Below are 26841 nucleotides of genomic sequence, written 5' to 3'. Positions count from 1 at the left end.
AAAAAATAACCCTGATCAAATTGGACCAACCGGCATTTAAAATATAATGAAGACATCATTCAATATCCGAGAGAAAATCATGGACTTAAAAGCATAAATTGATCCCTGATTGGCCAGTCTCCAGGCTGCGCTCTGCTGGAATGAGGATCGTCTGAAGCCAAGCCAATCCTAACTACAACCAGCATTTTGATCTGTATTGTTGTTCAATATTTAGCAGTGCTCGCCCCAATTCATAGCTGGCTATGAATGCTTTGAATGATCATTAGGCTTTCCAAACAAATATTTTTATATAATATATTTCAATGCCTGAAATAGAGCCGGAGCCTAAGACAGGCTCCTACAGGGCCCCCATCTCGAACTCAGTCTGGCTCCTACCGTGCACCCCTCCAAAGCTCAGACAGTGTCCTACCGGGCACCCCTCCCCAGCTCAGACAGGGTCCAACAGGGGCCCCCTCCCCAGCTCAGAAAGGCTTCTACAGGGGCCGCTTCCCCAGGTCAGGCAGGCTCCTAGAGGGGCCCCCTCCCTAGAGTGTCTTCACAGCGGGCCCAACCGGCCCCCTACCAGTTCAGATCCCCTCTAAAAGCTGCTGGGATGGAATTTCCCTCTGGCAAATGTTGTTATTTGCTGGAGTAAATCCAGCGGTGGGGGCAGCGTCCTGCACACTAATCGAATCTGCTCTTACCGGAAAGCACCTCGCGCTTCTCCTCATGAAAGCCTCCCCTGTCTGAGGGCCTCCACTCCAACTCAAACCACCCTCTCATTGTGAGCTGCTGCTATCAGTACTCTTAAAGTTGTTGCTGCAGGCCGCTGGGAGCCCCTCGGGCTGTCTCTAAAGTAAAATTCTATCAAATCATTAGAACGAAATTATGAGTGTTTTTATGTGTTAATCCAAAGATACCGTAGCATCTCAGTTATCTCCATTCATAAGCGAGGCCATGGATCCCGCTTGGTCTGAGCTTGTTGTTGTGTTTACAGAGCGCAGTGGAAATCCCCCCTCCCTGAGCGTGCAACCGTTGGCACTTAATGTACGCAACTGTTGTGTGTTGTACGTCCTGGCACTTAAAAATAATACTTAGCATTATGAGAGGGATGGGTGCTAGAGGCTGAAGTGACCCATGGTTGGATCAGTTAAGGGTGTGTAAGGCTGCTTGACATCAAACTTTCAAAACGATGGTTGATGAAACCGGTGTTGTTCTACAGCAGTCACAACGTTCACGTATGATCAGTCTGATTGCCATCGCAGTTGATTCCAAGATGGTGACCAGTGCTCTTTCTCCTTCATCTCTCTTTCTCTCTCCTTCTCCCCCTCTCTCCCCCAGGTGCGGGTCCTGTTCTCCAAGGGCCCCTTCATCTCCATCTTCGCCAGCGACCCCCACATCATCATCAAGGCCATCAACCAGAACCTGAACAGCGTCCTGCGGGACTCCAACATCAACGGCCACGACTACATGAGGAACATCGTCCACCTGCCCGTCTTCCTGAACAGCCGGGGGCTGAGCTCCGCCAAGAAGCTCTGCATGGCCACGCCCACCAACGGAGACGTGGTGCCGGCTGAGGGTACGGGGGGGAGACCACACACACACACACACACACACACACACACACACACACACACACACACACACACACACACACACACACACACACACACACACACGTGCACTTCAACACGCAGACACGCACGCACGCCAACAGAAACACACCGACACCGATGCACACACGGACACACACACACACTTAAGCACACATATATTTAAGCACAGACACAGACACACACACCGACCGAAAAACACACACACAGACAGACACACACATCGACACAGACAGACAGACACACAGACAGACACACAGACACACAGACACATCGACACCGACAGACAGACAGACAGACAGACAGACACACTTAAGCACATGTAACAACAAGACTTCATATACCATTTGCTTTGGTAGTAACAGAATTATTGCTGACCTTGTGTTTTCCTCCGTTCTCTACTTCTGGGACTCTACCCGTTCTCTTCCTCGTCTCCAGGGTTGATGGAGGACATGGACCGGAAGCTGTCCCAGAGCAGCATCACAGACCAGGCCAAGTTTGGCAGCAAGAACGCCTTAAACCGCAGAGTAAATGAAAACACACAAAGCCTTTCTCTTCCTCCCCGTATTTAGACCTTATGATATACACTCACCCGCAGAACAGAGGAGACACTCGTAAACACAGCATGACCTCCAGGGAGACTCTCAGGGGCATTACCGATGAACAACAGCAAACACAATGCTGGTCATAAATTACTGGACAAAACATAGCGCTACATGACATGGAATGGGTAAGCTCTTCCAACCCCACCCTAGCTATCTCGGCGCGTCGCACGCTAGCTAAATAGAAAACACTGATTTCAGCAGCCTGTTGATCACTTCAGCCCTGTAGTGAGGAGGGCTGCAGACAAAGCAAGGGAGGAGAACTCTTCTGACCCCGTATAACCTTCTCATACACCCCAAGATATACAGACAGGGGGAGAGAGAGACACAGGGTGAAAGATAGGGCGACGGAGAGATATGCAGGGTGTGAAAAGAGAGAGGGAGACGGCGAGAGAGTGAGGGAAAGAGAGACGGGGTGTCAGAGAGAGAGAAGGAGAGAGAGGGAGAGAGACAGGGTGTGAGAGAGATACAGGGTGTGTGAGAGAGAGACAGGGTGTGAGGGAGGGGTGGCGGAAGAGAGGCAGGGTGTGAGAGAGAGGGAGAGAGATGGGGTGTGGGAGAGACGGAGTGTGTGCGAGAGACAGGTTGTGAGAGACAAGATCCGAGAGAGACAGGGTGTGATGGAGCGAGGGGGAGAGAGACGGGGTGTGAGAGAGACGGGTTGAGAGAGTGATGGGTTGAGAGAGAGGGAGAGAGACAGGGTAATAAAGGGAGGTGGCGGGGAGTTCCTGGCTGTGCGGCCTGAGAGCGGGGGTAATTGATGTAATGGCTGTTTATCTCCCTGCTGCGGCGGCCCAGCCTAATGACTGGGCTTAGCAGCGGTGGGTCTGGTGACAAAACACTGGCACCAGGGGCTGCTGGCGGGGGCCTAAGTGTCTCTGCTGCCATCACCCCCCCCCCCCCCCCCCCCGACCCGCTCTCCCCCTCTCGCAGTCTTGTTTGTTTGTGTACTCCCCGCCCCACCATACCCCCTTTAATCAGAGAACAACATGCTGTCGTTTCACCCCCTCTCACTCAAAGCCTGCTAATTACTGGCAGTGATGAGCATGTGTGTGTTAGTGGTCTGCTATATCTTCTGCACGGTGCACCTCTCCAGGTCTGACTCACTGCAGCAGAGAGGTCACAAGACCGGAGTCACGAGCCTGGAGCCAGACCCAGACTCACACCCAGACTCTGCCTCATGGCCCCGATGGGAACATCTCAGTCCGTAGAGGGAGGGGAAACATCTCGGTCCTCCTCACTGCCAAAATATAGACATTTCTCACTGAAATGGAAAATATAGAGCTGGAATACATAAAGACTCCTTATATAGGTTCAAATGTACTGTATATCATCTAGCCTCCTGGGACCTGAACCCTGAGTTCAGGCTCTAAAAGATATGAGCTGATTATTAATGATCAATAATCCATATTGATATCAGCAGTGTGACATTGAGCCCTCGGTTCCCCAGGACACGTACCGGCGGCGTCAGATGCAGCGCACGCTGACGCGCCAGATGTCCTTCGACCTCACCAAGCTGCTGGTGACCGAGGACTGGTTCAGCGACATCAGCCCCCAGACCATGAGGAGGCTGCTCAACATCGTCTCCGTCACGGGTAACGCACCGCTGCTACACCCACTCCTCCCCGTCCACCTCCACCCAGGGGTACACTGAGGTTCATCCTCCATCCAGGGGTACACTGAGGTTCCACCTCCCCCCAGGGGTACACTGAGCTTCCACCTCCCCCCAGGGATACACTGAGGTTCCACCTCCCCCCAGGGGTACACTGAGGTTCCACTTCCCCTCAGGGGGACTCTGAGGGGGCCACCTCCACCCAGATGGACTCTGAGGGGTCCACCGCCACCCAGATGGGCTCTGATGGTCCACCTCCACCCAGGGGGACTTTGAGGGTTTTTATACCTGATTCGTACTGGAAGTAAACCAGTCGCCATTTATGTGGCACGCTGCTCCCAACAACGCGCGTGTTTAAGAAGTGTACATCTTCTTTACTTTAACGTTCTGTTTAACGTTCTGTGAAAGTTTCTCATTTCGACGAGGTCTAGGAGTTTACAGAAGAACTTGCACTCGCTCCAACAGCATATGTTCTACAACGTCTTAGTTTGTCGTTAATGGAAGGTACCTTCACCAGTAGCTAGGGGCCATTGCCTAGCGTGGTCGCGATCAGGTAACGCCCCTGGCCGTGCTGCTGTCACAGGCAGCAGCAGGCATGAAGTCACTGACTTACCGACGCAGTAATCGCTCAAAGACATTGTCTGATTTGTGTTTACGAAGTTTTTACACCAAAGTACACACAATACTCCACAAACCCTTCTTAAGTATTTAAGATACGAGGTGATTAGAGCAAATTACTTAACGCTACTAGTAGAATACATGCATCCATCCCATACACAAACACATTAGAGTGTAGGGCTGCAGCTTGAGGCCTACCTCATCGTTGTTCCCACAAGAGCCAATCCTCTACTCTGTCCCTGGTAGGTCGTCTGCTGAGGGCCAATCAGATCATCTTTAACTGGGACCGGCTGGCGTCGTGGATCAACTTGACGGAGGAGTGGCCCTACAGGACGTCCTGGATCATCCTGTTCCTGGAGGAGACCGACGGCGTCTCGGACCAGGTCTCTCTGAAGAGCATCTACGAGAGGTACACATACACTCACTCACTCACTCACTCACTCACTCACTCACTCACTCACTCACTCACTCACTCACTCACTCACTCACTCACTCACTCACTCACTCACTCACCCACTCACTCACTCACTCACTCACTCACTCACTCACTCTGTATCTCCTCATCCTACCGTGACCTTTCAGGGAGATGTACAAACTAAGCAACCAAAGCACATATTTCTTTCTTTTTTATTATTTCATTCTTTCTTGTGATATACTCCTGCCATCAAGCAAGGAAGTATTTACGTTTCTAGTCAAACCAATCCTTTTGTATATTTGCGTGCATTATTGCTTTAATTCTGGTTCTATGGCATCGCCCATCACTCTCTCTATCACTTCAAAACTGCTTCAATCAAACATGGTCAGTAGATGGCAGCATAAGCTCTATATCTCAGCACAGGGAACACTGGTCTTACAGTCACTGCCAGCGGCTCATGGAGCCAAACCACAAAAGGCCGTAGATTAAGAGGTCTTGTAATTGATCATAATACGCAATATAAATGGTGATTGTGTACAAATCAGCCGTTTGTATATAAAACCCATTAGTGAGTGATTCAAAGCAGCCTTTTTTAAATGCCACTTCCAACTTATGGGGCCTTTACGTTAGGCTTCACAGGCCCCGAGGCAGGCCCGAACACGGCCGGTAGGAGGATAAAGAGCATCAGACGACAGCGTGTTTGTTTCTGCGGCGGTTGCCATGCATGAGAAGTGGAGGGCGGTAGCAGGCCGGCCGTCTGATCTGGGAGCTGTTGTTCATCAGTGGCTGGCCTTTAAAGGTTGCACTCTGTCACAATACACTAGCGCCTGGGACTCCCGCGGCAGAGAAGTGTCACAGGCGCTTACTGTCAGCCGCTCGGCCAGCCTGAGTCAGAAGCACCCCCCCTCTCCTCTAACACACACCCCATTGCTCCCCGTGATGCTCACACAAACACACATGTACACATACACACACACACCCCTCCAAGCACTTTGTGTAATGCTAACAGCAAACACACACATATGCACTCACCCAATCGCTCCTTGTAATTCTAACAGCAAACACACACACACACACACACACACCCAATCGCTCTTGTGTTGCTAACAGCAAACACACACCCAAGCACTCTGTGATGCTAACAGCGACGCACCCTGACTGGTTAGCCCGGTGCTCCACTGCTAGAGCCTCAGTGGGGATGCGCAGGCATCGCCTGGCCTGGTTTGCTATTTCTATAGCGTCCCAGAGTGATGTTTATACGCTGTCGCAAGCGTTTAGGGTTTGAGCGGAGCGGTCGGCGCCGCAGGGCCTCGTCGGTGAACACATGAGAACACGTCGACGCGCTTCCTCTCTTTATCACTATATGGATCGGAGGTCTTTTCTCATTCGAGCGTGACTCCATCTTAAACGTTGTCTGCAGCAAGGGTTTTCCTCCAGGCTTAAACATTCTAACGGTTTGGTTGAAAGAGAAGAAGAACGTTCTAACGGTTTAACGTAGACAAGTGTGGTCCACTGCTGGGCTCCACCACAGAGCTGCAGTCGACCTCGCGTGAGGCCGGCTGCAGCCGCGCTGCTCGTTACCAACGGTCCTGCCCGGGCTTATCTCCCCCTCGCTGGTTATCTGAGCAGAGGGCTGCGGTGCTTCTGCCGCAGCCATCTAAGGACCGGCCCTAATGATGATGACAGGAAGCCTCAAACGGGGCTAAACAGGGACGCCTTGCCTGTAGCCCTTATCTCTGGCGCTGATCTGCAGCAGATAAACCCCCACCCCGTCTCTCTCTCTCTTGCATCTCTTTCTATCCCCCCTGCTTGCTCTGAGCTTTTCTTCATCTTTTTTATGTTCCTGTGATCTGAGAGTCCTCGTCTCTTGTTCTAATGTTTTGCTCCTCGTTCTCTTCTCTTACTCCTCGTTGGAGAGATACTCGCTGGAGCTGAGCTTCTCTCTGGCCCCCTCCTAACCAGAGAGTCATCTCCTTCCTCCCAAAGAGTCCTCTCCTTCCTCTCCCCTCCCTCCCCACCAGAGAGTCCTCTCCTTCCTCCTCCCCACCAGAGTGACCTCTCCTTCCTCCCAACCAGAGAGTGCTCTCCTTCCTGCCAGAGAGTCCTCTCCTTCCTCTCTCCTTCCTCCCAACCAGAGAGTCCTCTCCTTCCTCTCTCCTTCTTCCCAACCAGAGAGTGCTCTCCTTCCTCCCAGAGAGTCCTCTCCTGCCTTCCCAACAGAAAGTCCTCTCCTTCCTCTCCTTCCTCTCCTTCCTCTCCTTCCTCCCAACCAGAGAGTCCTCTCCTTCCTCTCCTTCCTCTCCGTCCTCTCCTTCCTCCCAACCAGAGAGTCCTCTCCTTCCTCCCAATGTCCCCCCCCCCCCCCCCCCCCCCCCCAAAACGTCAGACAGTGTGTCCATGCAGCTCAACCAAGAGAAACCACGCTCAGCGACCTTATTATTTGATTATTCAAACCTAACTTGAGTACAATCTGCACTAATCCGTGAATTCCCCCGCACCACGAGGCCATGTGAACGCCGGAGCCAGCCTGTTATTCTGAGCTGCGGCCTCCAGGCTAGCCTGATTGAGTTTGTCTGTTATCAGCAGCAAACCAAAAGGCAGTTGAGGCTGTGTGTTTGTATCTCTGTGGTGAAACTTGTGTGTGTGTGTGCACTTGTGTGTGTGTGTGTGTGTGTGTGCGTGAATGCTCACGCGTTTTTTGTGTGCGCCTGTGTGTGTGTGTGTGTTTGCGTGTGTGCGTGCTTGTATGTATGTACGTGGCGTGCACGGGTGTGTGTGTGTGTGTGATTGTGCGGTACGGATGTGTGTATCTCGCACCGCTGTGCGTGTCCTCCTGTAGGAGCGGTGCTGCCCCCCCCACGCGCTGATGGCTAAGTGAGCGTTTTAGTGGTGGAGCGAACGCGGGGTGAGTCAGCCCCCTAATAGGTCAACTGTCGCAGCGCATCGCAGTCACGCCATGGCGGCTGCTCTTCCTCTGCAGGACGCTCAGTGCGCCGCAGCACAGCTAACCTTCGCCAGCCCCTCGGTGGGTTTGAACAGCGGTCCTCCGATCGGACTCTGCTGTTGTCGTGTGAATCGATTATACAGCTGATGAGGGGGATGGCTGCGTTCTTGAGAAACATGCCGCTCGTGTTTAAAAATAAATACGAAACACTTTAACAGAGTACGTCCCCAGACACACATCACACACGCTGGTGTAATGAGGTTACTAAGAACGGGGGGGGGCGGCGGGGGCGGCGGTTTAGATTTAAAGAGGCAGGAGGCCCTCTCTTCAGCGCCGGCTGGCGCGAGGCTGGGGGCCTTCCTCTTTCACAAGCAGGGCAAATACCGCCTCCTCAGACGCGCTGCTATCGTGTTCTTCAGCATTTCTCACAGTGCGCTTTCAAAATGGCTAAAAGCTGTTTTCAGCGGCTCGGCCTGGCAGTGGCTCGCTGCGTGAAGGCCTGTGAAGTTCAGTAGCAGGACCGACCAGAGGAGAGAACACGGAGCGCTAAGTCCTCTAGCGGGACGCCGCTCCAGCCTCCAGACCAATCTGATGGAGAATGCCTTGAAGAGGAACCATGATTGGTTCCTCTTTTTTCAACAAATCTGCAATTTTGTTCTTTAACCAAACAAGTGTGTGACCTGAAGAAGAGTTTTCTTTAATTTAGCAACCTCACAGACACGGACAAGCATCGACCATGCATACACACACACACCGGGTCGGGTCTGGGCCCTGGGTCCAGGTCATGGGACCAGAGCCTGGATCCAGGATCCGGGTCTGAACCAGCTCTGACATCTGGTGCCCTGTCTCTGCCAGGCCACCCCCGCTGCACACAGGACTCTTTCCTGGCGTGGCCCCTGATTATGTTCTCTTCACTAACATGCATGCACACACACACACAGACACACACACATGCATGCATGCATGCACGCACACACACACACACAACAGACACACACTTGTGTACACATACATTTGCATGACATTCACGCTCAATGCAACATGTGTATACAAACTTAAATAAACACAGAAAATCTGTCACAATTTCTACTCACCAAACCCGCTTTCCTCACACCCCCGCACACACGGAGCTGTGACAACAGTGTAGGAGCATATGCCCTGAGTCCTCTGGGAACCGGTATAATTAATCAGATACTAGGATGCAAGCAGTGCTTAGCTTGGTACACACACGCACACACACGCACACAAACACACAGGAAACCTAGAGTAAGAGAGCTAATGTAGGTTCTTAGAAGTCTGACTTATTTCTGGACTTCTTATTTTTTGCACCAATAATTACCTTCTTCTCCTTCGCTTTTTTTTCCCGCTTCCTTCTCGCATCCTGTTCTTTCTCTGCACACCCGCCCCTCTGTTAGAACCAGCCGCTTCTCGGACCCCACCCTCCATACGCACACACACACCCAGTAATGATGCTGTGTGTGTGTGTGTGTGTGTGTGTGACTGTGTGTGTGTGTGTTTGCGTGTGTTTGTGTGTGTGCAAGGCTGCTGTGCAGCCTTAATTAGAGAGACTCCTGTCCCGAGCACTAAAACATTAAGATGACACCCTCGTCATTCAGCACTCCTTTAATCGGCACAATTATTGTAATTTGGTCGCAATAACGTGTAATAATAAAAGCGCTGGAATAAAAGCACAGGCTGCTCTTACAGAGAAGCTCTTGAGTTTCTCAAAAAACTGGCAGGATCCATTTGTTCTCATCGGATGAATACTTCTGAACTTCGTCTGCCCTCTTGTGAGAAGACTCTCTTATTCCTCTGGCTGTTGTTCAGGTGTATACACGGTCTCCAGCCTCACACCAGATGAACTGTAGAACAGTCCTGGTCCTCCTAATGTCTCTCTGTCTGTCTCTGCAGCCTTGTCCTCATGTCTGTATGTCTCTATAGCCTGGTCCTCATGTCTCTCTGTCTGTCTCTATAGCCTGGTCCTCATGTCTCTCTGTTTGTCTCTATAGCCTGGTCCTCATGTCTCTCTGTCTGCCTCTGTCTCTGCTGCCCCGTCCGGACCTGGAGAGACGGATCTCAACAGAAAAAAAACGAACTCTCCGAGCCGCCCTAAAGCACCCCTGAATTTGTTAAAAGGCAATCAAATCAAATAAACAAAGGCGGCGAAGAGGCAAACATACCCCCTCCTCCCACAGCTTTCCTCCCCCTCCTCACCGGGGGAGACACCTTCTTTATTTAGCCTACACACACTGGGTCACCAGCCCCCACCCAGCTGCTGGTGGTCATGTGTTGACGGAGGGACAGCGGACCCTGAGCAGTGCTGAGGGCAGTGGAGCCCAGGTGGGGGTGGAGGGAGGGAGGAGACAGGACGGAGGAGGTGGAGGAGGTTGGGGTTGGAGTGGGATCTCTGATTGGTGGATTCCAGGCAGAGTGTGTGTGTGTGTGGTGGAGGTCAGGCGGGGGGTTGGGGCAGCATCATGTGGTTGCTCTCACCTGCTGGGTGAAACCCAGAGGGGGCGGGGGTTTGCTTGTATCAGGTGTGGCTGCAGGCCCCCGGGGGAGGGACACACACACACACACACACACCTATATACATACATTCAGACCAACACACACACACACACCTATAATGCTCACACACTGCACTGTCAGGCCCCTTGGCTGTTATGCTGTTTGTGTTTTCAGAGGGAAACCAGTAATCTGCTGCTGCTGTTGTGACCACTGTCTGTGTGTATTTAGGGTGGCGTCCTAGGTGTGTGTGTTTGTTAATTTGCTGAGAAGTGTGGGTGTGTGTGGGTGCACGTGTTTGCTCTAGGCCTACATTGTTGATCCTCAAGCCCTCAGGTGTTTGCATGACATTGGTGACTAACGCGTGAATCAGGCTCCCCCTCCTCCCCCATCACCAAACCCCCACTGAGCACTGGTCACAAACCACACCGTCCACACTGTGTGTGTGTGTGTGTGTGTGTGTGTGTGCGTGCGTGTGAGAGACAGAGCCTACCCTGCATCTCCACGCTGTTGCAAAAATGTGTCAATTTCGATGTTATGTACACACTAGTATTACAAGTTAAACAATTTGAAGTTTGTGTGCGTGTATTCTGTCAAGTGAACTCAACAAGAGCATTCTTTGTAAGCAAATCCTTAAAGCCCTTTTCATTCCTGCTGCTAAGCTCCGGCAGGATTAGACTGAGAGGCATGATCACATGAACACCTTTAATGTGGATTTAGAATAACCAGGCTAGCATTTATGGATTCAATATGAAAAACATGGACCTGTCCCAAGATGATGGACAGCAGAATTCTGTCAGAAAGTCAGAAATGTAAATTTTTTGGGCCGCAGGGAAACCCAAAAGTATTTGTTTTAAACCGGTCCAACAGTGGTAACTAGTAGTCCATAAAAAGAGCATGTTGGCCCACATTTGTGCCTATAGATACAGTCGCGTGGTGAATTAACGTGTTCTGACAGTTGTGGTTTTGTTTATCGACCTGTGGGTGTGTGTGTGTTTCGTTAGTGTGTGTGTGTGTGTGTGTGTGTGTGTGTGTGTGTGTGTGTGTGTGTGTGTGTGTGTGTGTGTGTGTGTGTGTGTGTGTGTGTGTGTGTGTGTTTGTCTGTCTTCAGATGTTTATCACATTTCTGTTCTCAATAAAGATTTATCCGGGTCTGTTTTGTTGTTTGTTTATTTTATCATATGGCAGTTAAGTTCAGTTTAGGTATTTATTTGATCACCCACTCAGAGAAACTGTACAGAGAAACTGAAACTTGATTAACTGCTAAGATAAACGTTATGTTAATAGTGGCTGTGGAACCATTTGCGTCTTTGTTTGCAGTGTCTGCATACTGTTTTAATGTCGTACCAGGCAGGAAGTCATACGAGAGTGTGTGTGTGTGTGTGTGTGTGCGTGTCTGCGTGTGTGCGTGTGTGTGTGTATGTGTGTGTGTGTGTTTGAGGCTACGCTGTGTCTCCAGGCCGTGAGAAAGAGCACGGGTATCTCAGTTTTAAAGAAGCTTTTCATTCTGGGCACGGTGGAGCGGCCAGTCGGCGTACAGCTTAAGGATTTCAGCTATCAGATTTGCCTGCTAAGTTGTCTGGAATGATGCGGTTTCATCGCTGAAAAGGTTCCCTGAATCGCAGGCGCCTACCAAGATTTCCCCTGCTGGCCGAGTATTCAGGACATTGAGGAATGAAATAAAAAGGAGTACAAAAATGTACCCACGTTTTGGAATAAACTCCCCCTCCCCTCTCCCTTCCTCAGTGGATCTCATGTTTAAGATATTATCTAACCTCAATTCATCTTTCTAAAGGTCAGCCTGTCCTGTCTTTTATGCTATGACTCTGATGAGGGCGTACTTGTTGAGGTCTGCTCCCTGGTCACGCATTGGGCTTTGCTTGGCTTGTAACGATGAGGTTCATCACCACTTCTCCTTGGAGTTAGATAATCCATCCCAGACACATAGCGTACATAAAGCAGATCTGTTTCCTGCTCTCCTCCTCCTCTTCCTCCTCCTCCACGCCATGAAATGATATGATATTAACTGGCCTTCAGCGCCATTAGCCCACCACAGCTCCTCCATGGCTCAATTAGTGTCAGAACGCCTCTCTCCGTTTGTGATTAGCCCTCACATAGCCCCCCTCTAGCCCCTAGACGCGTCGACTTCACTGTTGGATACTCCTGGTTCAGGACCCTCACAGCATCCCTCCCTGTTCATAAATCAGACTGCTTGAGGTTTGCAGCCTGGTCATACTTTCCCTGAACGGGGCCGGGGGCTGTTCTGAACCGAGGGTTCAGCTCAGGTTTTCGGGGTCTGGAACGGAGTGGCTGAGTTCTTGTGTTGTTTTTGTGTGTGCGCACACACATCGCACATGAGTTTAATCAAGGTTTTGGAGCAAGCATGCCGGGTCCCGCGCCCGACGGGCCAATCACGCCGGGGCTGCCGGGGAGTTTTATCAGCCTGGTGTGTTTCCCATTAGCCCGGCTCGTCTCTGTGGTTGGCGCAGGGACTCAGAGGTCCGGCTCAAACATAGCAGCGCGCAATTACGCAGACTTAACGGCCGCAGATGTATATGGAAAGCAGACGCCACCGCCGTACATTTCTCTCATTGGTTGGTACTGCCCCGAAATCCAGCAAAGCTTAGGGGGGGAGAGAGGGGGAAGGCAGCGAGAGACAAAGACGGATCGGGTGAGAGTGGGGGAGGGGGGAAAGGGGGGGGGGGGGGGAGAAGGGAGGGAAGAACATTTCTTGCAGCATTTGATTCAAATCAATGAAATATGTCTGGGTTTAGAGCGTACAGAGAACATGGCGTCGGCCAAAGTGAAACCACATTTGCGCTCCCCTTCTCCGCCTCTGGGTTGGGGTTGGGGTTGGGGGTCGGGGTGGGGGTGTGGTGGGGGGGGGGGGGGGGGGGGTGCTGGCAGCCTCTCATGCAACAATAGCCCCCCCTCCCATTGCTGACGCCAGCGCGTTGGCCTGTCAGTGGCCCAGCCCGATCAGAGCTCTGTGGGGGGGGGGGGGGGGAGACGCGTGCCAGCACGAGCCCCGCATCTAGAAGATCACCCGGCGCAGCGCTGTGCCTCCGACCGTCCTAATCGGATTCTGGAGACAGAGACCCCACCGCTGTGTGCGAGGCGCGTGTGTCCGGGCCTTTTATGGGACCGTTTGTCAGGGAGAGAGTCTGCTGCGTGCGGCCGGGCTTTAGCGTCTATGGTGGCGTCAGGACTTGGCAGAGTCAGCCCACTGATTTGGCGGGGGAAGGCGACGCATAGGGTGAGGGTGAGAGGGAGGATAAGGGTGAGAGGGAGGATGAGGGTGAGAGGGAGGCTGAAGGTGAGAGGGAGGTGTCTGGACTCTCTCTGGCCCCGCCCCACGCAGAGGGTGAGGGTGAGGGTGAGAGGCAGGGTGAGGGTGAGAGTGAGGGTGAGGGTTAGAGTGAGGGTGAGAGTGAGGGTGAGGGTTAGAGGGAGGGTGAGGGTGAGAGGGAGGGTGAGGGTGAGAGGGAGGGTATCAGTGAGGCTGGACTCTCTCTGGCCCCGCCCGTTGGCCCCAGTGCCTACCAGGCTGAGTGCAGCAGAAGAAAGGCCGGGTCCCTCAGAAGACTCGCAGAGACCTATTAGCATTTGCATAAGCCGAGAGGCCCTCAAGGGGCCTGCCGCACGGACGACGGTCGGCCCTCAGCACTCTTACCGCTGCCGGCCCCGGGACCCCGTCAATGGGCCCTTTGTGTGCGAGCCGCTGCAGGGACGGCCCGAGTGTATCTCATCAGCCGGTTTAAAGGCAGCATGACGGCTTCCTCTGCACTCAAATGTGGGGCGTCCATCTTGTCAGATGACGAGAGATCCCTGATAAGGAAGCTTTGTTCTGGGGTCTCCGTCACCGTGATCTGGGAGGAAGGAGAATGACAGATATCATTTGCTTGATGACTTGAACAACTAGTCAACATCAATTGACTCTAAGTGGTCTCATCAAAGGGTTTGAGCCATGTGGTGAACACTGCCAGTGTGTTCTAATGGGCAGCGCTTACCCTCACACCCCCATCACTCCCAGGCCTCCGAGGGACTTTCCTCCTTTTTTTCTGTCCCTTCATTCTTCTCTCATTTCTTCATTTCATTCTGGGTCTCCTCCCTCCGTGAGTCACGTTCCTCCTTTTCTTCTTTCTGTCTTCCGCCATCTTCCTCATCCTATCTGGAGCTGGTAGGGGGCGGGGCTAGCCCCGCTCTGATTGACAGGAGCATGGGGAGCCTAACTAGGTCAGTGGAGAAGCCGGTTGCGGACCGGGTCAGTGCGAGTGATAGTCACTGCCTCTCGGTCAGTAAGCCCGGGGGGAGCTCAGTGATGGATGCAGCACATCAGCGTTCATAATCATACATTTGTTTGTTCATTTGGGTTGTTTTCAACGATGACATCGGGAACTGTGATATAGCATGCAGAGTTTCCCTTGGCTTTGGCCTCAGCCACAATGTAGGGTTTAATGTTGACTTCACCAATTACTGAGGTACCTTCTATCCAAAGGGAAAGCTTAGCTGAAACCAGATGTTCCTATCCAAAACATTTCAAAACATGTTCTACGGTTAAAGTATTTTTAACGGTTCTCTGGGTTGTTTTCGCTCGCTTATCTAGAAGCCAGTGATTAATTATTGTCCCATAAATGGAGAAGAATCCTCGTAAGTTCATTGGATATTTTAGTTCCACAGAAGAAGGAAGTGTGTGTGTGTGTGTGTGTGTGTGTGTGTGTGTGTGTGTGTGTGTGTGTGTGTGTGTGTGAGTCATTGGCTCCTGTTAGTCCGTGTTCACAGACCCACAAATAAACAGCATTGAGCAGCTGGAGGTGGAGGCAGAATCACAAGCCTCTCTCAGTCCACAGACGGGTTAATACAGTTCATGGGAAAGGAACTCACTCACACACACACACACACACACACACACACACACACACACACACACACACACACACACACACACACACACATACACCCGTGCATAGCCGCTGTATGATTCCCGCTCAAAGTTTTCAGTTCACCACTGGACCGTTGATCCTGACGGCTTCTCCTTAAATGTGAAGAGAGCATCGATGCCTTTGATGCCCTACAGGGGGGCAGGCGGACACACACACGTACACACACATCCACAGCATGTAAAAGGTCCACCACAAAAGAGATTGATGCCTTGGTGCACACACACGCGTGGCCGCCTGTACATGTTTGTGTTTGTGACATCTGTCTCGTCCTGCCCCCCCCCCCCCCCCCCCCCCCACGAGTGACGAAGGTCACATGGGCCCGGGGTCATCAGTGTGCCAACTGGGTGACCTTCTGTGCGACCTTCTGCTTAAAGGTTCTCACACACAGAAAGTCAGTGAGTGGAGGCTTTGTCCGCTGGAGCACAGCTGTGGCCCGCTGTCCTCTGCTCGCCCGGCACCCTCCCATCCACCCTCTCTTCCCCCCTCCTCCCCCTCCTCCCCTCCTCCCACCCCCCCCTCTACCCGCCCGGCCGCTGCGCCCTCTGTGAGTGGGTGGATGACACAGATCCACCTGCAGCCGCTGGCTGGATGATGACACGATGCACCCCAGTCACATGACATGGAAACAAACAATGGTGCTGTGAGGCGATGGAGGGCCCGCCCCCCCCGCCCCCAGCCGCAGGGCCCTGTCACTCATCCACGCTGCCGCCACCAGGCCCCGAGCCTGTCAGTCGACGGCCATTGAACCAGTGACTGAGTCTGATGTCTCTGGTGCTGAACGGCTCCTTCACCTACTAACGATAGAGCACGTAGGAATCCCGTGGCTTAGCGTTCCTCTTCTGAATCGGTCCAGTGCACATTCGACTTTTCGTCTCCTCAATGTTGCCCAGCATGTTGTCTAGTTTCCTCTTTCGGCTCTGTGTCCTCGTTGTAGACTGTATCGTTTCGGAATAGCCCACATTATAGAGTGGCCCTCCTTCAGCTGCTAAGCTAAATGAAGTGAGCTACTTAGGATTCCCAGCGAACAGGACACAGGGCTTATTCCCAGACAGATGCTGACCTCCCCCTGGAAAGCTTTAGCGTGTTACTTCACTGCTGGGCCCCAATCAACCAATCAGGCCACAGGACACGCTGGGTCTCTGGTCACATGCTGTAACAGATCGGAGCACGGGGGGGGGGGGGGGGGGGGGGGGGGGGGGACATGCCCCCCTTCGCCCGCTGCGTATCAGAGGACGATGAGAAGTAGGAGAGGGTGGGGTGGGGTGGGGGTCAGCGGGGCCAGGCTGGTGGTGGTGGTTGTGGGAGATGGTGGGCCAGGGGCCGGTGGGGGGGGGGGGGTCTCAGGAAGGACAGATGAGGAGAGCGGCAATCGAGTCAACATGGCTGCTCGCTGCTCCGCTCATCTGATAAGGGCATGCTGGGCTGGTGATGGACGGCTGGCGTCATCGACGTCCCGAGCACGATCTCTTTCAGTAGGACTGATCGAATTAAGTAGATGGACTGATTGTCGCCGGGCCATTAGCAGGTAGACGGGCCTCATTCGTCTGCCCGCACGCGTCCCGCTGGCCCCTGGGTACGTTACGGTGTTGGCTGACCTTGTTACTTGACCTTGCTGCTGAGGCGTGGGCAGGCATGTGGGCTCACAGCACCCGGTGGACTGGTGTCAGCCGAGCTCTGCGTGTGTAACACCCAAACGTCAATATGTATCTGGGCCTCGTGTGTTGTTGGTGTTATGTAAAGCTCTAAATCATGATCACAGCGCCAACCCCCTTTTATTGTTATGTATCTGTCAACCCAACGAAGTGACTGCCGGATCGCACATGGCGGCGTTTCCTCTGCAACGCTGGCTATTGACACAGGAAACGGTAAATCATGCAGAGATGGAGCGATCGGCACGGCGGCTGTTTGCTCGGCGGGGCGATAACGAGGGCGGTGCGCTAACTGTGACAGAGCATCGCGCGGCTTCCGTCGGAGAGGCCTGCTAAATTGCGCTGATTGGCATCTTCTCAGATTTCCTCCTCTGCACAGCAAAGATAGCATCCTCCCTCCCCCTCTATCTGCCCTCCCCAGCCCCGCCCCTGAACCATCTCCCCCCCTAAATCGACTTATCTCCCCTTACTTATGATGAGTAGGCTAATGGTGGCCGTTGTGTGCTGTATCGCTGCCATCCACCGCTCCTCCGCCCATCGCACTAATGTTCTGCTGAGGGTGGTGTTATTTTACGCCGATCGCAACAACTTTGTCATGACATGTTTTGTTTGATTTGGTGTATTTTATCAGCATTCGGGCCGTTATGCACAGTTCTATTCGGTTTCCCTTAAAGCCAAGGCAAACTGCTCCCACAGATTTGTGTTGATGTGGCTCATTTATGTTTTTGTTAGTTTTCAGTTGAAGCAGTGTGGTAGAAACACTCAGCGGTTTGGTGACGCGGTCTGTGGAGCCGTCTGTCTGTTGATCTATTGATGCTGTGTTCCTCATGACCGGTCCACTAGCGCCACTCCACCGTATTCCACTCTCTTGAATCGTCTGCACTAGCAAACATCAACTTCCCCGTTGGACCTTCTTCTGCATAAAATAAAGTAGATAATTTCCTTCAACGTATTTCAGTGGAAGTCCTCCTCTTAAATACCTCTCTTTGAATTAACGATGACACAGGGTACCTGGAGTTTGCAGGTTGAGTCATCCTTGGCCTCAGCCACAATAAAGGGTTTAATGTTATCTTCATCAACAACTGAGGTGCCTTCTATCAGAAAAACGTTCCTGGTTCTTTTGGAACAGATTTTCTTCTTGCTCCGTGTTATCGTCCTCGTTAAGAGTTTGCACTGCGAACACAAACAAGATTACAATAGATTGTATCTGAATACTCCTAAATTCTTCTCCTGCTACTAATCCTGAGTCACAGATCAGTCCTCACATAAAGCCTCCCCCTCCGTCTCCCCAGGATCTCCAAGAACATCCCCACCACCAAAGACGTGGAGCCGCTGCTGGAGATCGACGGGGACAGCCGCAGCTTCGAGGTGTTCCTGTCCTCCCGCACGCCCGTGCTCACCGCCCGCGACGTGGACACCTTCCTGCCCTGCACCGTCAACCTGGACCCCAAGCTGAGGGAGATCATCGCAGGTCTGTAGCCCCTCAGTCAGCCTGGTGTACCGACCACGGTGTAGTCCGGGTGGAGGTCCCCTCAGTCAGGCTGGTGTAACCCCACGTGTAGTCCGGGTGGAGGTCACAGGCGGAGTTCCCAGTTGGAGGTAGGGCCTCTATTGAACCACAGTACCTGCTCCAACCCACCGTCAGGTTGGAAAACACCCACCAAACGAGACGCAGCTGTCCTGCCCCGCTGATGACAGTACTTACAGTAGACGATCACACGCACTCAGCCACTCATTAGCCATTCAGCCATTCATCGCTACTTCTGACTCTTCCCAAGGGACCGGTTGTCCCCTGTCACCGTTTGCACCGCCGTGTGTGTGTGTGTGTGTGTGTGTGTGTGTGTGTGTGTGTGTGTGTGTGTGTGTGTGTGTGTGTGTGTGTGTGTGTGTGTGTGTGTGTGTGTGTGTGTGTGTGTGTGTGTGTTTGTGTCCCGGTCTGTCCTCCGTCCCTGGGAGTGCCAATGACGTGTGGTGTTATGTTGCTGCATCATGGCATTACGAGCCAACAGAGACACCGGGACACCGCGGTCACGGACGTCTGTGGTGTCGGGCCGGGGTTGAGTCACTGCGGACGGGCCGGCCGAGGTCTCTCCGTCGACAGAGACGTCCAGTCAGTAAATAGTAAATGCTGGGCTTGCTCAATCCTGTGTGTCCGGGGAGGAGGAAGGTGACCTGTGCTTTGGCTTTAAAGTCGTTCTGTCCCACCCCGTGATGTAATGACCGGAAGGCCCACACGCCCTCCCCTGTCCCCCCTCCCCAGCCTGGGGTCCCACTCAGGGGCCCCCAGTACAGCTCTCTCTCAGCCTGGGCTCCCACTCAGGGGCCCCCAGTACAGCTCTCTCTCAGCCTGGGCTCCCACTCAGGGGCCCCCAGTACAGCTCTCTCTCAGCCTGGGCTCCCACTCAGGGGCCCCCAGTACAGCTCTCTCTCAGCCTGAGCTCCCACTCAGGGGCCCCCAGTACAGCTCTCTCAGCCTGGGCTCCCACTCAGGGGCCCCCAGTACAGCTCTCTCTCAGCCTGGGCTCCCACTCAGGGGCCCCCAGTACAGCTCTCTCTCAGCCTGGGCTCCCACTCAGGGGCCCCCAGTACAGCTCTCTCAGCCTGGGCTCCCACTCAGGGGCCCCCAGTACCACTCTCTCTCAGCCTGGGACAGTGTGCAGCATCGGTAATTGATACTCAGATGCCCGGGCCCCTCGAGGCCCCCTGAGTAATGAGGGGTAATGCAGAGGGGTTCACTCTGTGATATCCAAGTGTAATGCAGTGTGTTTCACTCTGTGATATATAACTGTAATGTAGAGTGCTTCCCTCCCACTCAGTGCTCGTTTGGCTCCCACAAAACCACCAGGTTAAACAGGATTTATTAGTCACTTCATATATGTTGTTTTTACAGAGTTGTCCTTTTTTTGTTGACAAAATCAGAAATGAATCCGGTGCCAAAGCTCTCTGCTGCCATGTTATTTGTAGAAGGCAGACTTGGCACATCTCCTGGTGGCGTTTAAAGTTACTTAGCAGCAATCAAAGTAGGAGGACATATCACCAGTGGATCTCATTGATAAGAAAACCCACTTTCTCCTCCGTTTGCAATCGGGATGAGAATGCTCTTTTATTCTGGATGACAACGTGTCTTCGCTGCTGTTTCGTTCGCTACAGCGCGGTGAAACCTCCCAGATCCTCCCCTGTGCCCTCGTCTGAGAGGATGGAGTCAGGCTTAACCCCTGCTGAGTGGGCCGATCTAAAGGCTCTTCAGAGTCAAAGCCAGCATGTGATCTCCATCCGAGACACATCGGTTTCCTTGACATGGACCCTCTCCCTCTCTCTCTCTCCCTCTCCCTCTCTTTCTCCCCCCCTCTCTCTCTCCCTCTCCCTCCCTCTCTCTGGATGATAAATTAGAGTTCAGCCCAAAATTAAGTGTTAAGCTGTAGGGCGTGAACACTGCCTTGCTCATGGGAAGGATTCTAACCCGAGACCTTCTCCTGTAAAGAATCCATCAGAGTGAAAGACCTTCATCATGTATTAGCATGATGATGATGATGATGATGATGATCATCATCATCATCATCATCATCATCACGATGACGATGATGACGCTGCTGCTGATGACGCTCCTGATGATGATGATGAACGACCGGTCGGTCTCCTCCTGTCTCCAGACGTGCGCGCGGCCCGAGAGCAGCTCCACATGAGCGCGGTGCCCTACCCCACCCTGCAGGAGGCCCCGCCCCGCGCGGCCCCCCACGGGTACGGCCCGCCCCCCGCCGCCTGCTCCCCAACCGGCTCCTTCCCGGGCCCCCCGGCCCCCCAGCCTCACAGCTCCTACTTCAGCGGCATGACGGGGCCGCAGCACCCCTTCTACAACCGGGTAAGAGCACTGACCAGGCCCCTGGCCCCGCCCCCCCCTGGGTCCCTTAGACACGTCCCTAGCCCCCCTGAGCCACTCAGATTCTCCTACAGGCCGTTAAGTTCCCCTCCTGACAGAGGACCGCAGTCAGGACCAGAGGGTGATGGTTTAAGGTGACCCTCTTGTCCTCAGCCATCTAACGGTTGCAGACTCGGGTTCAGACTCACAGTAGAAGCACTGGACACTAGCTAGCTGCCTGCACCACCTTCCCTGATCCCCACACCCACCCCCTCCTCCACTCTCCTGGTAGCCATTGAGGTGTGTGTGTGTGTGTGCCTGCGTGTGTGTCTGTGCTTGCCTGCGTGTGTGTGTGTGTGAGGTCTCCCCTCGTATGATTTCCATTGTGTTGTGTTTTTAACCCCTGCCTCCATCATTTTGTTTGTACCCATAGCCGTATTTCCCCAACCATGTGTATCATCTGCCACGGCATTACCCCCACCACGTCCCCTCCTCCTCCTTCTCCCGCCCCTCCTTTAAGGCCCACGGACCACCCAAGGAGCACGCCGCCGGCCTGGTGAGTAGACCAAGCCTTGAGCCTTCAGTACGCTAGGGGCAGGGGGACTAGGAACAGCTGGGGTCCGCTAGAGGACCAGGGCCTGGACTCTAATAATCTAATCATTATTATTATCATGATGAATTTGAGGATGTACTACTATGTCAACCTATGTCTTACCATTTCAGAACCCCTCTCTATCTCTCTATCTCTCTGTCTCTCTCTGTCACTTTCTCGATCTCTTTCACTCTCACTCTCTTGCTCTCGCTCTCTATCTCTACGAGTGTGAATGAACCCAAGTTTAAGCTCCAATTCAAACACTTTGAGATAAACACGTTTTTGGGTGAGACTTCTAGGAAGGAGGGAGATATGTTATAGATGTTATCCTCATGGTTATGACCCATAGTAACCTTGTGATGCTGTTTCTGTACCGTGGTTGTGTATGAGCGTTACATGAGCGTTGTTTTGTAGGCTAGATGGAATACTTCACACTATAAACGGTAGGGAAGTAAAGCCCTCTCGGACACGGACGTCTAAATCTGCCGGTGCCCAGAACAGCTCCCGACACCCACAGAACACGTGACCATGTTATAGAACAACGTCACTACCCCTGAGTCATCTGGAGTCTTTATCTGTGATCTTCCCCCCTGATGTCAGACCAAGTTTGGCTCGAACCCCAAATCCCCCCCCCCCCCCCAGTACCCCAAACCCTGCTCGGGTCCCTGGGTCTGGTTCATAAAGTTCTTGTCTCTCTAGTAGCAGACAAACTCTCTGCCTTGACTCCGATCAGAAACCTAAGCATTAATGATACCGTACTCTACAGTAGTATTGTAGGCTCTGATCAGAGTCGCTGGGTGAAGGTCTCCGGACCCCCGCTGGTCTCTCCCGGGTCGGAGCGCCCCCAGTCCACCTCACAGACCCAGGACCAGAGGGGGAGTTCCGTTTTATTTCCAGAAGCCATGTATGTACTGAGCCACGCCCTGCTGGGGGTCCCTGTTCCAAACCCCCCCGCCCTGCTGTCCCTTTGTCTGTGGCGTGTCAGGATGTTATCGCTGAGGACGCCAAAGAAGAGCCCCGCTGCTGCTCTGACCCCCCCATGGTAACCCCGACTAACCAGCGCGGAGTGGACCTATTGGAGCACGCACGCACACGCACGCACACGCATACACATGCACACAGACACAGACATGAACACCTACACACGCACAAACACAGCCACATGCCACATGCGCACACACACAGACACAAATGCACACATACGCAAAAAAACACAGCAACAAACAAAAAGCAAAAAGCCACACGCACAAACACACAGCCACATACACGCACACAGCCACACGAACAAACACAAACACACAGGCACACACAAACACACAGGCCTGGTTTGATTGAAGCATGGAGATGGAGAAACGGTGGAATGCAGCTCGATATCTAGTTATTATAGGCTGACTAGCTATTATGGGATGTATTTGCTAGCAAAAACGAACCCAGCCACCTTTTTGTGTGTGGAATGAACTCACGCGCTGAATGCATGCAGCTCAGAGACGACTGCCCCTCCAGGTATCTGCATGGCCTGAATGTGAAACAGGCTGCTGACTGCTGATCTGAGCATCCACCGCTGTGGTTAGTGGAGATCATAATTGAAGCCTTGGCTCTTATCACCTCATCACTCTCACACGCGACTCTATTCTGGTAGCATCCTGTGTGAGTTGTTGACGCACGCAGGTTTAACCACCAAGAACATGTGTCTCACCGACACTCACCAACGGCCCGAAGAACCAGAAGGTGACCTGAGGCTCCTCTCCGTCCTCTCAAATCCGTCCGCCTGGACCTGAAAAAGGAAGTGGAGGGGCAGAGTCTCTCTGCGTTTCCTGTTTTGAGGCCGACCGTTTGCTCTCGGCCCAGGAGCAATACGGTGGTTCTGCTCCTATCGGTTCGGTCATTGGTTTTTCTGGGTCCGAGATGAACCGTCGTATCTCGATGGTTGCTGGTCTCCAGCAGGGGTCCGTTCCATTTGACGCCCGGATACAGATACACCCTCCCAGCAATGTGATTGGTCGAAGCAGATCTGAAGTGAAGAAGTGGTTCGGCCTCGTCCTCAGCCATCAGACTTCAGACGTTATCTACAGTCCGATGTCTCTACCAACTAGAGGGTAGCAAGGGTTGAGATCTCATCGGCAGTGCAGAAGGTTGTCTGTTCATCGACCCTCTGTCGTTTGAGGAAAGAGGGAAACAATTTGAAGAAGACTTTAAACTGTGCACAGCCCTTGCTCGTGAAGTCGCTTGTTACAGGCCGACCGTCAAAGATTAAAAAGATTCTCTCTTTCCTGCCATTCCTCTCCATCTCCCAACTCTTCCTTATCTTTGTCTCCTCTCTCCTCCCTTCATCCTAGTTTCCCCGCTCTTCTCCGCGTTCATATCCATGCTTCTACCGTTTCTGTGCATGAAATCTTTCACAAGCTCAATAATGTGTGTGTATGTCTGTATGTGTTGTGTGAGCTGGTGTGCGTGCGCACTTGCGATAGCCTTTGTTTGTGTGTGTGTGTGTGTGTGTGTGTGTGTGTGTATATCTCTGTATGTGCTGGTGTGTGTGTGCACTTGCGATAGCCTGTGTGTTTGAGTGTGTCCCTGTATGGGTGTTTGTGTGTGTCTCTGTGTGTGTGTGTGTGTGTGTGTGTGTGTGTGTGTGTGTGTGTGTGTGTGTGTGTTTGTGTGTGTGTGTGTATATATATGTAGCAGGGCCCAGCCCTGTGTAATTGCCTGGCTGATATAAGCACAAGTACAGATTCCTCCGGCTTGCCGGGATTATCATCAGAGAGACTGTTGGGGTTGGCAACACACACACACACACACACACACACACACACACACACACACACACACACACACACACACACACACACACACACACACACACACAGTGCGCGGAGGCGGTGACAATGAGCCTGGCGCTCGCAGGGCTTATCTCCTTAGCGAGACGCTTCCTCCCTGGCTGAGCTCTGTTTCCTCTTCCCCATCGTGGTGCCTGGCCCACAGCTCAGCCCAGCTGTAATTACAGCCTTATCACACTCACTGGGAGGGTTCTCCACACACAAACACATCTACCACACAAACACACGCGCCCGGAACACACACACACATGCTTGCACATTCGCATGTTTGCTTTTCCACACTTGTTCTAAGAACAGTCGCTCAGCAGTCTGAATTGAGAAATAGTATTTAAGTCTTCTTCTTCCCTCTGAAACTTCTGCTTTTTCCCCCTGTGTTGAGCGAGGGGATGTCTCACTCTCGCCTCTGTCTGCCTTCTGTCTCTCTCTCGCTCTCCGTGTCTGTCCTTTCTCTCAGCCTCTCTCTCTGGCTCTTTCTCCATGGCTGTAATTTCTCTCTCTCTGTCTCCCTCCCTCTGTGTCTGTCCTTTCTCTGTGCGTGTCTGTCTCTCCTTCTCTCTCTGTCTCTGTGTCTGTACCTCTCTCTGTCGCTCTTCCTTTGTCCGTCTGTTATCTCTCTCTCCCTCTGTGTCTCTCTCCCACCATGTGTGTTTCTATCTCTATCTCTCTCCCTCTGTGTGTGTGTGTCTTTCTCTCTGTATGTGCGTCTCTCTCTCTCTCTCTCTCTCTCTCTCTCTCTCTCTCTCTCTCTCTCTCTCTCTCTCTCTCTCTCTCTCTCTCTCTCTCTTCCTCTCCCTCTCCCTCTGTGTGTCCCTCTCGCTCCGTGTCGCTCTCTCTCTCTCCAAGTGTCTCTCTCGCTCCGTGTCTCTCTCTCTCCCTCCGCCTGTCTCTCTCGCTCCGTGTCTCTCTCTCCCTCCGTCTGTCTCTCTCGCTCCGTGTCTCTCTGTGGTTCCAGTGGGCCCGGCTGCAGGGCGGTGGTGTTCTGGTCTGCAGAGATTAGCTTCCACCGGCTCACCGCGCACCAAGCCGTAAAACAAAAACCCTCCGTGTAATAATTCTGCTCCAAATAGCCCGGTCCTCGTCTCTGTGCTGTCTTGACCCGACCGGAGAGATGCTTCCCCATACCCCTGTCTCCCTCCCCGTCTCCCCCCCGTCTCCTCTGTCTTCCCCCGCCCCCCCCCGCCCTGTTGGGAGACAGATAAATGTAAATGCGTGACGTCCTGGGCTCCAGGCCGGTGTGACTGCCAGTGTCTTTCTGTGTGTCAGCCTTTCAACTGTCGCTCTGTTTCCCTCCCCCCTGAAGAAACACTGAGGGAAAATGGTGGAGTTATGCCTTTTACAAACCGATGTCTGCCCGCATTTCTCTGTCTGCTTGACGTGCTCCATGTGCTTGTCTGTCTGTCTGTCTTTCTCTCTCTCCCCCCCCCCCCCCCCCCTTCTCTCTCGAAGCAGTCAAAGTTGATGCCTTGCAAAGCCAAGCAGGTACACCGCTGGTTTTTACAGTCATGTCCTCTATCTCTCTCTCTGTCTCTGCTCTCTCTCTCTAACTCACACCTCGGTCGCCCTCATCTCATCACTAACCACCACCTGCTCCAGAGGCTGCGTACTGTTAGAGGAAGCATGAACGCAGACTAACTACTCGGGTATTGATGCATGTTAGCCACTAGTTCACCGCTAGTTACGTAGCGTTAGCCGCTGGTTCATCGCCAGTCATGTAGCGTAAGTGACATAGCCACGCCCCCGTGGAGTCAACGCTCCCTTCTACTCCTCATCCACGGCGAGCGGAGTGGAGGTGATCTTACTCTAAGGCAGGAAGTGGTCCTTCTAGAGCCAGCCACTGTGTCTTCACCGGAGGAGCCTGTGGGTCTCTCACAAGGGGAGGGGGGTGGGGGGTGGGGCGGGGGGGGGGGGTGAGGGATGAGGAAGAGATCGTAGAGACAGAACACAGGGCAAGGTGTTGGAAAAAGGGGAAAGAGGGACGGAATTTTAGAGGGATGGTGAGGAGGAAGAAGGGAGGGAAAGGAGGGAGGGAGAGGGGGGGGAGGGAGAGGAGGAAGGACTGAGTACTGAGACTGAGCAGCAATGGGAGAGAGGAAGTGTTGGAGCGAGCAGAAGTTCAGAGGAGGAGCACAGAGTTAATGTGGTGGTGGTGGGGGCAGCGTCTCGGTGCCAGTGGGGGGGATGGTGGGGAGCAGCGTCTCGGAGCCAGGGGGGGGCGGTGTGTTGTGGTGTGTTGGCCGTCTAGGGGTCCTCACACCTCCAGGCCAAGGGGGTGTCACGGAGACGGAGCGCCCAGGGGCGCCGTGCCCGCGCCCCGCTGGCTGAGGCCTCCTGGCTCCCAGTCCTCCCAGCGCTCCCAGCACACTTCATACCAGACATGTCTACAAGGAGCATGTTTCAGTTCCGGGTCCCATAGGGTTGACTAACCCTTTGCGCCGTGTGACTATGCAGAGGATTACTGTGTGGTTGGTTTTATGCACCTTGTATGATAACAACAGACGGCACGTTTGTCTCCCAGTCTGTCTGTAACACAGATGAGTTCTCCTGATGGGTCTAACAAGATGGAATAACAAAAAGGAATCCATTTTCAGGTCTGCTTTTAACTGTGTGTGTGTGTGTGTGTGTGTGTGTGTGTGTGTGTGTGTGTGTGTGTGTGTGTGTGTGTGTGTGTGTGTGTGT

At 53.1% G+C, this 26841-nt stretch overlaps 1 protein-coding gene across 1 annotated transcript in view; it reads left to right on the top strand.

The window, feature by feature from the left end:
- kidins220a (kinase D-interacting substrate 220a) overlaps window positions 1-26841 on the top strand; it is a 48540-nt gene that overhangs the window by 16121 nt on the left and 5578 nt on the right. Inside the window, 7 exon segments of the mRNA XM_079752423.1 lie at window positions 1321-1558; window positions 2031-2119; window positions 3645-3789; window positions 4671-4833; window positions 18176-18354; window positions 20534-20742; window positions 21173-21295. Of these exon segments, the coding sequence (XP_079608549.1) occupies window positions 1321-1558; window positions 2031-2119; window positions 3645-3789; window positions 4671-4833; window positions 18176-18354; window positions 20534-20742; window positions 21173-21295 (1146 nt within the window).

The sequence above is a fragment of the Pollachius pollachius genome (genome assembly GCF_949987615.1).
Source record: "Pollachius pollachius genome assembly, chromosome: 15".
Classification (NCBI taxonomy): Eukaryota; Metazoa; Chordata; class Actinopteri; order Gadiformes; family Gadidae; genus Pollachius; species Pollachius pollachius.
Note: the sequence above shows the minus strand (reverse complement) of the source record. Positions and strands in the feature narration are given on the sequence as shown.